The sequence below is a fragment of the Colobus angolensis genome, unplaced genomic scaffold, assembly GCF_000951035.1.
Source record: "Colobus angolensis palliatus isolate OR3802 unplaced genomic scaffold, Cang.pa_1.0 Scaffold27, whole genome shotgun sequence".
NCBI lineage: Eukaryota > Metazoa > Chordata > Mammalia > Primates > Cercopithecidae > Colobus > Colobus angolensis.
In genome coordinates this window covers 819,665-831,854 of record NW_012115932.1, presented here as the reverse complement: position 1 = coordinate 831,854, position 12,190 = coordinate 819,665, and the positions used below count along the sequence as shown (strand labels likewise).

General features: G+C 43.1%; 1 protein-coding gene across 2 annotated transcripts in view; it reads left to right on the top strand.

The window, feature by feature from the left end:
• The first annotated feature begins 884 nt into the window (after nucleotides 1-884).
• The window catches only part of HAVCR2 (hepatitis A virus cellular receptor 2), a 25,999-nt gene continuing 14,693 nt past the window's right edge, over nucleotides 885-12,190 (top strand). The window contains exons 1-4 of one of the 2 annotated variants that reach the window (XM_011947665.1): nucleotides 885-926; nucleotides 5,327-5,388; nucleotides 7,320-7,658; nucleotides 9,530-9,613. In XM_011947665.1, coding sequence (XP_011803055.1) covers nucleotides 898-926; nucleotides 5,327-5,388; nucleotides 7,320-7,658; nucleotides 9,530-9,613 — 514 coding nt within the window. In that variant the 5' untranslated portion in view covers nucleotides 885-897. Of the gene's footprint in view, nucleotides 927-4,605; nucleotides 5,389-7,319; nucleotides 7,659-9,529; nucleotides 9,614-12,190 lie in introns of those variants that run through there. The other variant, XM_011947666.1, reaches the window with a different exon arrangement.

Here is a 12,190-nt window from a genome sequence, read left to right as displayed (position 1 = left end):
AGATGTGATTTAACTAAGTTAATTATCAACTCAATTTAAGCACATATAGGGTCCTTACCGTAAGTGGTGACTGTGGTTACTCCCCAATATCTACTCCACTGCACTTCCCAATTGTGTAGAGAAGGTTCTAGTTGGACTGAGATTTTCCAGGTGCTGCCATCTGAATCACCCATATTTTCCTGTCTCCTGATCTGGCTCTAACTTCCATTTTATGAACTTTGTCAAGTGGCACTTTAGCTATCTATAAAGGTGTAACTCTAATTTTGCATAATTAAAGTTACACTCTATGCACACTGTGCCTGGCCCAGTGAGTTCATCTAATGGAGTCTACGTAGCTGTAATAAAGAATGAGGACATTCTACAGGAGCTGAAAGAAAAGATTTTAGACTAGGCGCAGTTGCTCATGCCTGTAATCCCAGCACTTTGGGAGGCCGAGGTAGTCGGATCACTTAAGGTCAGGAGTTCGAGACCAGCCTGGCCAACATGGTGAAACCTTGTCTCTACTAAAAATACAAAAAATTAGCTGGGCATGGTGGCTCGTGTCTATAATCCCAGCTACTCAGGAGACTGAGGCAGGAGAACTGCTTGAGGCAGAGTTTACAGTGAACAGAGACTGCACCATTGTGCTCCAACCTGAGTGATACAGCAAGACTTCATCTCAAAAAAAAAAAAAAAAAAAATTTTTTTAAATACATTTAAAAAAGAAAGTTGCAAGCTGTGGAGCAACCAGACAATTGTGATGAAATGGGAAGTTAGAGGGCACCCACTATGACGTGTTTTTGCCAAGAAGTCAAACCAGGTTCCAACTAAACCTCTAGAGCAAAGTTTCATTTGTAGGAAATTCAAAGAAATGAGGAATAATGTAAATGACCCCACAGGGAAACAGACAAACCCTGAATGTGGAGCATTTCACAGGACAAAACCTGGTTTGTATAACCAATGGCAAGGGGGTGGAGGGAGACTGTCTTTGATTAAAAGAGACTTGAGAGACATAGCAAACAAATGCAATGCTGGGACTTGTTTTGGTCTGTATTTAAACAAACTGATTGAAAAAAGACATTTTTGAGATAATCAGCGAGATTTGGCTATAGACTGAAGTACTAGGTGCTGCTAAGGCATCATTAAATTTGTTATGTGCGATAATGGTATTATGATTTTATTAGCAGAAGGTCCATTTTTGTTTGTTCGTTTGTTTGTTTTGAGATGAAATTTTGCTCTTGTTGCCCAGACTGGAGTGCAATGGCACAATCTTGGCTCACTGCAACCTCTGTCTCCCTGGTTCAAGCGATTCTCCTGCCTCAGCCTCCCAAGTAGCTGGGATTACAGGCACCTACCACTATGCCCGGCTAATTTTTTGTATTTTTAGTAGAGATGGGGTTTTACCATGCTGGCCAGGCTGGTCTCGAACTCCTGACCTCGGGTGATCCACCTGCTTCAGCCTCCCAAAGTGCTGGGATTACAGGCATGAGCCACCACGTCCGGCCTCAGAATGCCTATTTTTTAAAAGGAAGATTGCACACTAAAGTACATAAAAGTGAAATAACACGATGTCTGGGATTTGTTTAAAAATATTTCAGCAGACTTGGCGTGATGGCTAACACTTGTAATGCCAGCACTTTGGGAGGCTGAGGCAGGAGGATTCGTTGAGCCCAGGAGTTTGAGACCACTCTGGGTAGCCTAGTGAAACCCTTGTCTCTAAAAATAAATTAAAATAAATTTTAAAAATTTAGGCCGGGCGCGGTGGCTCAAGCCTGTAATCCCAGCACTTTGGGAGGCCGAGACGGGTGGATCACGAGGTCAGGAGATCGAGACCATCCTGAGCTACACGGTGAAACCCCGTCTCTACTAAAAAACACAAAAAAACTAGCTGGGCGAGATGGCGGGCGCCTGTAGTCCCAGCTACTCGGGAGGCTGAGGCAGGAGAATGGCGTAAACCCGGGAGGCGGCGCTTGCAGTGAGCCGAGATCGCGCCACTGCACTCCAGCCTGGGCGACAGAGCTAGACTCCGCTCCAAAAAAAAAAAAAAAAAAAATTTTTAAAATTTAAAGGGCCAGGTGTGGTGGCTCCTGCCTGTAATCAGCACTTTGGGATGCTGGGACGGGCGGATCACCTGAGGTCAGGAATTCGAGACCAGCCTGGCCAACATGGTAAAACCCTGTCTCTACTAAAAATGTGAAAATTAACCGGGCATGGTGACAGGCGCCTGTAATCCCAGCTACTTGGGAGACTAAGGAGAGGCAGAGGTTGCAGTAAGCCGAGACAGCACATTGCAATCCAGCCTGGGAGACAAGAGTGAAACTCCATCTCAAAAAAAAAAATAGTAATAAATAAAATAAAATAAATAGATACAATTATAAAAATTAATATTTCAGCAAATAAAATAACAATAGGAAAATGCAAGGTTCAAAAAAGGTATATAGTATTTTGTCTAAGAAAAGACAGTATGAGAATATATATTTCATTTTCTTGGGTTTGCATTGGGAGTATACACAAGAAACTTATGAAAATGAACACCTGGCCAGGTGCGGTGGCTCAAGCCTGTAAATCCCAGCACTTTGGGAGGCTGAGGTGGGCAGATTGCTTGAGGTCAGGAGTTTGAGACCAGACTGTCCAACATGGTGAAACCCTGTCTCTACTAAAAACACAAAAATTACCCGGGCATGGTGGCAGGTGCCTGTAATCTCAGCTGATCAGGAGACTGAGGCAGGAGAATCGCTTGAACTCGGGAGGTGCAGGTTGCAGTGAGCCGAGATCGTGACACTGCACTCCAGCCTGGGTGATAGGGCAAGACTCTATCTCAAAAAAAAGAAAAGAAAAGAAAAGAAAAGAAAATGAAAACCTATGGCATAGGTGGGAGAAATGGGAGTAAACATGGAAGAATGGGATCAAGGCTTCTTGAGCTTTTTATATTGCTTTAACTTTTTAACTCTTTGAATGTATTATCTAAAGTTTTTAAGAAAATAAGCAGGATATAAAAGTTAAGTGAATATGAAAATGTTCAGAACCAGCTCTCTACACACAGAAAAGAAGAAAGAGTTAAAGTAGATCTCTAGACCCCTTCATATCTAGACTTTAATGAACTAATAAATTGTTAATGTTTTATAAAGCTGGTCTCAGTAGCAATTCTAGAAATGAGCAGAAAACAAAGTAGTAAAAACAAAACATGGCTGGACACCATGGCTCATGCCTGTAATCCCAGCACTTTGGGAGACTGAGACAGGTGGATCACCTGAGGTCAGGAGTTCGAAACCAGCCTGACCAATATGGTGAAACCCTGTCTCTACTAAAAATACAAGAATTAGCCAGGCATGGTGGTGTGCGCCTTTAGTCCCAGCTACTCGGAAGGCTGAGACAGGAGAATTGCTTGAACCCAGGAGGCAGAGGTTGCAGTGAGCCGAGCTGGTGCCACTGCACTCCAGCCTGGGTGACAGAGCAAGACTCCGTCTCAAAACAAAAACAAAAACAAAATGAAACACAGAAACTGAGGACTGATGCTTTTAAGAGCCTTGACCAGTTCATGCTGCTAATAAACATAACCCCAGACTCCATGTTTAATCTATTCTACCTTACACTTGAATATGGGCATTTGCTGGTTATTAATTTAATGACAAACATTAAATTAATAAAACATAATTTATAGTGGAAAAAATCTGACACTTAGGGGACTTATGCTGTCATTCTAAATGACCAATCATGTGCCTTTCGGCAAATCAATTTTTTGAAGTCTCAGATTCCTTGTCTATAAAATAAGAAATTGGCCAGGCACGGTGGCTCACGCCTGTAAACCCAGCACTTTGGGAGGCTGAGGCGGGTGGATCACCTGAGGTCGGGAGTTCAAGACCAGCCTGACCTACATGGAGAAACCCCGTTTCTACTAAAAATACAAAATTAGCCAGGGTGGTGGCGCATGCCTGTAATCCCAGCTACTGGGGAGGCTAAGGCAGGAGAATCCCGGGTTTGAACCCGGGAGGTGGAGGTTGCAGTGAGCCGAGATCATGCCACTACACTCCAGTATGGGCAGAAAGAGTGAAACTCCGTCTCAAAATAAAGTAAAATACAATGAGAAACTGATTATGATCTCTTGAGTAACTGCCACTCTGTGATGCTATGGGAAGTACATACACTGAAGAAGTTGCATATTTATATTAAATGCCATTTGTTTATATTGAACAAATTGGGTGTTTATACCAAATGCATTTAATGGCATAAATGTGAATGACAAAGAAACTCAAGTAGGCAAGACATAGAGGAAGGCCACTGGCTTTTCAGAAACCACTCAGCCTGTGAGCTCACTTCCCTTCTATAAAAAAAAAGCTTTCGCTTTTAAGGTGTCCAGATAAAGGTCACACTCCCAGAGCTGAGGCTGTGTGAGTCTGAGCTGTTACCTCAGTAATGGGAGTGTGGCTGGAACTCAGCACTTTCTGATCATTCATGCCCAAAGCCTCTTGGATTAGGGGAGAGGGGGCACCTTGTATGCATGAGATGAAATAGGATACCAAGATCCCCTTAATTCCACTCAGAGTAGAGGAAAGGAAGTGTTGCCAAAAGGAACATGTTTTTTTCTAAGTTGAAGAGTTGGAAGTTTGAAGGTCAAAGTCGGAATATTAGAACAGAGAGCCATGCATGTATTATCTAATACAATTTTCTCATTTTATAAATTATGTAAATGAGGAAACTGAGACCCAGCAAGGTTATAGGACCCACAACCTAATCTGTGTTAGAAAGATGAGAGTGAGGCTTATCCTGGGAGTTGCGATGGTCTGTAAATGTGAGGATAAGGAACATGCCATTCACCGTTGTGTTCCACCTGCTAGTCCAGTGCCTGGTGCAAAGTAGGGGCTTCATAAACATTGGTCACAGGCCTGATGGAGGGACTGATTTGAGTGAATGAATCCACGGATGATGCATCTGTACTTTATGTTCCCTGCTAGTCAGAGGGACTCATACATGCTCCATTTCAGGTTTATCTCATCTGGGATATTATATTAGAGGGTTCTCTTTATGTGCCATGACTGAGTAGCATTTTCTTCCACTGAAGTACTGCTTCCTCTTTGTTGATGTCACAGGACAAACATCAGAACACTTACAGGATGTGTGTAGCATGGCATGACAGAGAACTTTGGTTTCCTTTAATGTGACTATAGACCTGGCAGTGTTATTATAAGAATCACTGACAATCAGACACCCGGGTGTGCTGAGCTAGCACTCAGTGGGGGCGGCCACCGCTCATGTGATTGTGGAGAAGACAGCTGGAAGAAGTGCCTAGTCCATTTGGAGAGTTACAACTGTGCCTGACAGAGGTATCCTCTGACTTTTCTTCTGCAAGCTCCATGTTTTCACATCTTCCCTTTGACTGTGTCCTGCTGCTGCTGCTGCTGCTACTTACAAGTAAGTCTGGGCATGGATATTTACAATGAGACAATGGTGCTGTACAGAGGACAAGGAAGAGATACAAGGATGGCCATTGTAATGTTGTTTGTAATAGCAAAAGCTTGGAAGCAACCTAAATGTCCATCAGTGAAGGAGTGGGTAAATAAATGTGATATAATCATGTTACAAACAGTGAGTCTGAGGAAACATACTGGTATAGAATGTCTCAAATTATAATGTTATTAAAGAAAAGAAAGGTGCAGAATAATGCATATATTAGGCTTCTATTTGTGTGTGTGCATTGTCGGGGAGCAGGAATATGTGGACATTTCTTAATGTATAGTCTCTAGGAAAAGGAACCAGGGAATGGTAAAGAGTTGGGAGAGTAAGGCATATTTTTCTTTTCTTTTCTTTTCTTTCTTTCTTTTTTTATTGAGACGGAGTCTCACTCTATTGCCCAGGCTGGAGTGCAGTGGTGGCATGATTTCGGCTCACTGCAATCTCCGCCTCCTGAGTTTAGGTGATTCTCCTGCCTTGGGCACTGGAGTAGCTGGGATCACAGGCATGCACCATCACATCCGGCTAATGTTTTTAATTTTTAGTAGAGACAGGGTTTTACCATGTTGGCCAGGCTGGTCTCAAACTCCTGGCCTCAAGTAATCTGCCCATCTCGGCCTCGCAAAGTGCTGGGATTACAGGCGTGACCCACTGCGCGCCCGGCCACTTTTTCATACACCTTTGATAGTGTTGGAATGTTTTTACTGTAGTTGAGTCATATTAAAACAAAAGGGAAATAAAAAATCAAAAGAAAATATATGATGAATGTTTTATCATATATAAAATATGTGTAGGTTTTTTAAATGGAATTAACTTTGTCAATTGAGGAAAATGGCGAGACAAGTCTCAATCATTTTAGGAGATTTGTTTGCCAAAGTTAAGGAGGCACCTGGGAGACAGGTCTATGCCTTTCTCAGAAGATGATTTTGAGGGCTCCAAATTTAAAGGGGACAAGGCGGGATATTGAGAAGCACTCAGTTCTCACATTAAAAAAAAAAGGGGCAGAGGAAAAATATGGGAATCTGCATTTTGCATTAGGTAACACAGACAAAATGGGGTAGGGTAACAATCAGATGTGCATTTGTGTCTGGCTGGGGTGACCGCGCCGGTAAAGGTGAGCTATCAATCTGCATCGCACAGCTGAGCAGGAATGTCCTTGTAGGCAAAATATGGGGGAGGCGTGCAACCTTTCATCCTGTAGCCATCTTATTCAGGAATCAAAAGGAGGAGGCAGGTTTCCGTGATCCGGTTCCGAGCTTGACTTTTCCCTTTGGCTAAATGAGTTTGGGGTCCCAAAATTTAATTTCTTTTCACAACTTTAAACCTTAAAACAACTCCATGAGTAGTTTCAAATAACCAAGATTCTTATTTAACCAAGAGTTTTTATTTACTGTGCCCTTGCTGCTTAAAAAGAGATGTATGTTAGGAGAGCCTCCCTTGGTTGATGAACAAACAAGTAACCCAGATGGGTGGGCCATTTCCTGGCTGACCATGACCAATTTTTCTGATTGTCTGTTTCCATCAGCCCTGTTCTCCCGTGTTCACAGAATTGGGCCACAGTTCTCTCCTAGGGCAGTGTTTCTGAAAGTGAGGTTCTGGGACCAGCCACGTCAGCCACATTGAGAACTTGTTAGAAATAAAAGTTCTCAGGCTCCACCACAGACCAAGTCAGGAATTCTAGCAGTTGAGCCCAGCAATCTGTGTTTTTTGCAAAGCTTCCCAGTGATTCTGATGGCTTTCACATCTGAGAAGCATCGTCGCAGTGAATCATCCTCCAAACAGGACTGCAGCAGTGGCTTCCCCTTTATTCTGTAAGGCATTGCTTGCAGTTTTCCTGAAATGGAGTAACCTCACTCACTGCCTGCGTCTTGGCTCTCCTTCTCTCTATTCAGGGTCCTCAGAAGTGGAATACATAGCGGAGGTGGGTCAGAATGCCTATCTGCCCTGCTCCTACACTCCAGCCCCACCAGGGAACCTCGTGCCCGTATGCTGGGGCAAAGGAGCCTGTCCTGTGTTTGACTGTGGCGACGTGGTGCTCAGGACTGACAAAAGGGATGTGAATGATCGGACATCCAGCAGATACTGGCTAAAGGGGGATTTCCACAAAGGAGATGTGTCCCTGACCATAGAGAATGTGACTCTAGCAGACAGTGGGGTCTACTGCTGCCGGATCCAAATCCCAGGCATAATGAATGATGAAAAACATAACCTGAAGTTGGTCATCAAACCAGGTGAGTGGACCTTTGCATGCCTTCTTTATGAATAAGATTTATCTGTGGATCATATTAAAGGTACTGATTGTTCTCACCTCTGACTTCCCCAATTATAGCCCCTGGAGGTGGGCCGCCAAGACCTAAAGTTTAACAGGCCCCATCAGTGATGCTCAGTGATATTTAACACCTTCCATCTGTTTTAAAACTCATGGGTGTGCCCAGGTGCTGTGGCTTACACCTCTAATCCCAGCACTTTGGGAGGCTGAGGTGGGAGGATCACAAGGTCAGGAATTTGAGACCAGCCTGGCCAACAGAGTGAAACCCTGTCTCTACTAAAAACACAAAAACTTAGCCGGGCATGGTGATGGGAGCCTGTAATTCTAGCTACTCGGGAGGCTGAAGCAGGAGAATCACTTGAACCTGGGAGTCAGAGGTTGCAGTAAGACGAGATCTTGCCATTGCACTCCAGCCTAGGTGACAAGAGTGAAACTCTGTCTCAAAAAAAAAAAAAAAAAAAAAAAGAAAACCCAAAACTCATGGGTGGAATGTATAGATGGGAAGAAAGACCTAGATCAGTGGTTAGAGACCCTGACTCTCATTAGAATCACATAGAGAGTTTTTAAACAACTACAGATGCCAGGTACGGTGGCTCATGCCTATAGTCCCAACACTTTGAGAGGCTGAAACAGGAGGATCACTTGAGGCCAGGAGTTTGAGACCAGCCTGGCCGATATAGTGTGACTACCCCTATCTCTTAAAAAGAAGAAGAAAAAGAACCCACTACCAAAAACCAGAGAAATCAGCATCTCTGGAGGTAGATCCTAAGCATTAGCTTTTTACAGTCTTCCTCAGGTGATTTTACCCCAGTGCAGCCAGCATGATGAACTGCTGGGTTGTGCATGTATGTTGGGAGGTGAACAGGCTTAAGATTTCTATAACATGTACTTTGTGACCAGATAGAGCTGAGTTTAAATCTAACTCTGCCTCTTACTAGCTATATAATCCTGAGCAAGTTATTGAAACGCTGTGACCTTTTCCTTTGTAGAATATGACAATAATACCTATCATGTGGGCCATTAGAAGGATTTTGTGTGATAATATTTTATGAAAAGCATTTATAAGTTGGGCATCCTAAACCTGAAATGCACCAAAATCTGAAATGCTCCAAAATCCAAAACTTTTTGGACACCGACATGGCATTCAAAGGAAATGCTCATTGGAGCATTCTGCTCATTGGAGCATAAGTATAGTGCAGATACTAAAAAATTTTAAAAAATGGCTGGGCGCGGTGGCTTATGCCTATAATTCCAGCACTTTGGGAGGCCAAGGTGGGCGGATAGGTTGGGAGTTCGAGACCAGCCTGACCAACATGGAGAAACCCTGTCTGTACTAAAAATACAAAATTAGCTGGGTGTGGTGGCACATGCCTCTAATCCCAGCTACTCAGGAGGCTGAGGCAGGAGAATTGCTTGAATCTGGGAGGTGGAGGTTGCAGTGAGCCAAGATCGTGCCATTGCACTCCAACCTGGGTAACAAGAGCAAAACTCTATTAAAAAAAAAAATCCAAAAAAATTCAAAATATGAAACATTTCTGATTTCAAGCATTTCAGATAAGGGGTCTTCAACCTGTAATTATGGCCATTTGTGTGGCTGTTAGTTCCACTATTAATAATCAGAATGTCACAATGATGACTGCATCTTACCTTTGTCAAACATTTGAAGTGTGTGATACACTCTCAATGTAGGTATCTAGGCAGGTTTGGAAGCTGAGGCTGTATTTCCCTTTCTTAATGGTCTTTTGCATTTTTTTCCTGCTGCCCCTTTGATTCCCTGAAATAAGCTTTCTGCTCTCAGATAATTTTCATCCTTATGTTGGTTTCTGACATTAGCCAAGGTCACCCCTGCACCAACTCTGCAGAGAGACTTTACTTCAGCCTTTCCAAGAATGCTTACCACCGGGGAACATGGCCCAGGTAACTATGCATGGGGCAGAGGAGGGAGTCTTTAGCTGGCTCTGAATTCAGAGGATTTTGAATGTGGGAAAAAAGATGAGAAAACAGTGTGCGAGTGGAGGCATGGATGTCTCTGTGCACCTGAAATAGTGTTTGAGAAGAGGGAAGTGGTGGAGACACACCTGTGCTGGGAAAAAGATGCTCTGGCTTAGGATTATTTTACTTAAATTTTAACTTTTTAAAAAAGTTAATAAACTTTATAGTCTTTAATTTTTACTTAAATGTTAACTAAATTGGATGAAATGCTCATTACTTTGTCCACATTTTCGGATTGACCCTGGACTGGTGATATTTCATCATCAACTGGTGCCAGTCTGTGTTTGGGAACCGACACATTGGATTAGGTGATTTCTAGGATGCCTTCTAGCTAGAATAAAGCCCATCAGCTTCCCTGGATTCCAACCTCAGAAGGAATAGTTAAATTCTTCATGTAATTCAGCAAGGATGTACTCAGGGTACTCCAGATGAGACATTGGGCAGAAAGTAGAAGTCAGGTCACATTGATCATGAAGGTTAATTTTAAGTCATTTCTTGTCAGTGTCCTGGTCTCTCCTAATCTCTCTGGAGCTCCATTTTTTTTTTTTCTTCTGTAAAATGAGGTTAATAGGTGAGTCCTACCTCATAATGTCATAAATCTCATAAATCACACCTTATGGGCTTTAAATAAGAAAATGTCTAAAACGTTTAGCCCAATGTCTGACCACAATTTGTCCTCAGTATATGTTAGCTGTTGTCATTAATATTATAAGATCAGGAGGCAGAATGAGATTGTGGTTAAACTACTTCAGTGACAGGTGGAATGGGTTCTCATTTCAGCTATTCTTGCTAGCTCTGTGACCTCAGTCAAGTTGCTCAAATTCTCCGAAGTTCAGTTTGCTCATCTCTACAATGAGGATAATTCCAGTGCCCATGTCATGAGGTTGTTGTAATGTATAAACATGATAATGTATGTAAAATGCTCAGGCTAGTACCTGGCCCATAGAAAGCACTCAACTGTTTATTATTACTATAGTTACTAGTTTTAGCTCTCCAAAGGTTCAGTCTTTGGTTAGTCTTTAGTGACTGGTAGCCAACATCTTTTATGCAATTAGAGAGGAAACTATAGTGGGGACAGATGATTATCCACATTGTGGATTAATAAAGTCATACCAGATACTTATTGTATGCCGTTGTTATATTTTAAAGAATCCTACAACCATAGTCCTAGAAAGGACTTCAAGGGTCATTTAGTCTCACTTTCCCATTCTGTGCTTCAGTACTTTTTTTTTTTTTTTTTTTAATTGAGACAGAGTCTCACTCTGTCGCCCAGACTGGAGTGCAGTGGTGCCATCTCGGCTCACTGCAAACTCCGCCTCCTGGGTTCACACCATTCTCCTGCCTCAGCCTCCCGCGTAGCTGGGACTACAGGCACGCACCACCCGGCCCAGCTAATTTTTTATTTTTTTGTATTTTTAGTAGAGACAGGATTTCACCATGTTAGCCAGGATGGTTTCGGTCTCCTGACCTCATGATCCACCCACCTCGGCCTCCCAAATTGCTGGGATTACAGGTGGGAGCCACCACGCCTGGCCAGTACTTTTTACCAAATCACCACTGAGTGGGCATTTGCTGTAGATGGAGTTTATTCCCTGTCGAGGTGGTGCATTTCCTTATACTTGTCTCTACCACGGACAGAAGTCTTCTTTCCTTTAGTTTTTCTTTTTTCTTTTTCTTTTCTTTTCTTTTTTTTTTTTTTGAGAGGGAGTCTCACTTTCTCACCCAGGCTGGAGTGCAGTGGCACGATCTTGGCTCACTGCAAACTCCGCCTCCCGGGTTCAAGCAATTCTTCTGCCTCAGCCTACTGAGTAGCTGGGATTACAGATGCACGCCACCAAGCCCAGCTAATTTTTGTATTTTTATTAGAGACGGGGTTTCACCATGGTGGCCATGCTGGTCTGGAATCCTGACCTCAGGTGATCCTTCTGCCTCAGTCTCCCAAAGTGCTGGGATTACAGGCTTGAGCCACCACGCCCAGCCTTCCCTTTAGTTTTTTCTTGTTAGTTCCTTCCCTCTAGGGCAACAAAAATGGGAATATAGGCACAATACCTCGAATCTCTGAGCTTCTCAAGGGCCTGACTGAGAAAAAATATTGAAACAACCAAAAGTATGTCAGTAGCTCCAAAATAGGAAAATAAAATAAAAAATTGAAATTTATGGATATTTAATGGCTTGTCTATAATATGTAACATTATGTAAATTGGCTGCTGGCAAACCAACTCAAAATGTGGGATGTGGGAGCATTTAATATAAAAATGGGGCTGGGCACAATGGCTCACACCTATTATCCCAGCACTATGGGAGGCCAAGGTGGGCAGATAACTGGAGCTCAGGGTTTGAGATCAGCCTGGGCAACATGGCAAAACCCCATCTCTACTAAGAATACAAAAAATTAGGCTGAGTGCAGTGGCTCACACCTGTAATCCCAGCACTATGGGGGGCCAAGGCAGACGGATCACCTGAGGTCAGGAGTTCGAGACCAGCCTGGCCAACATGGTGAAA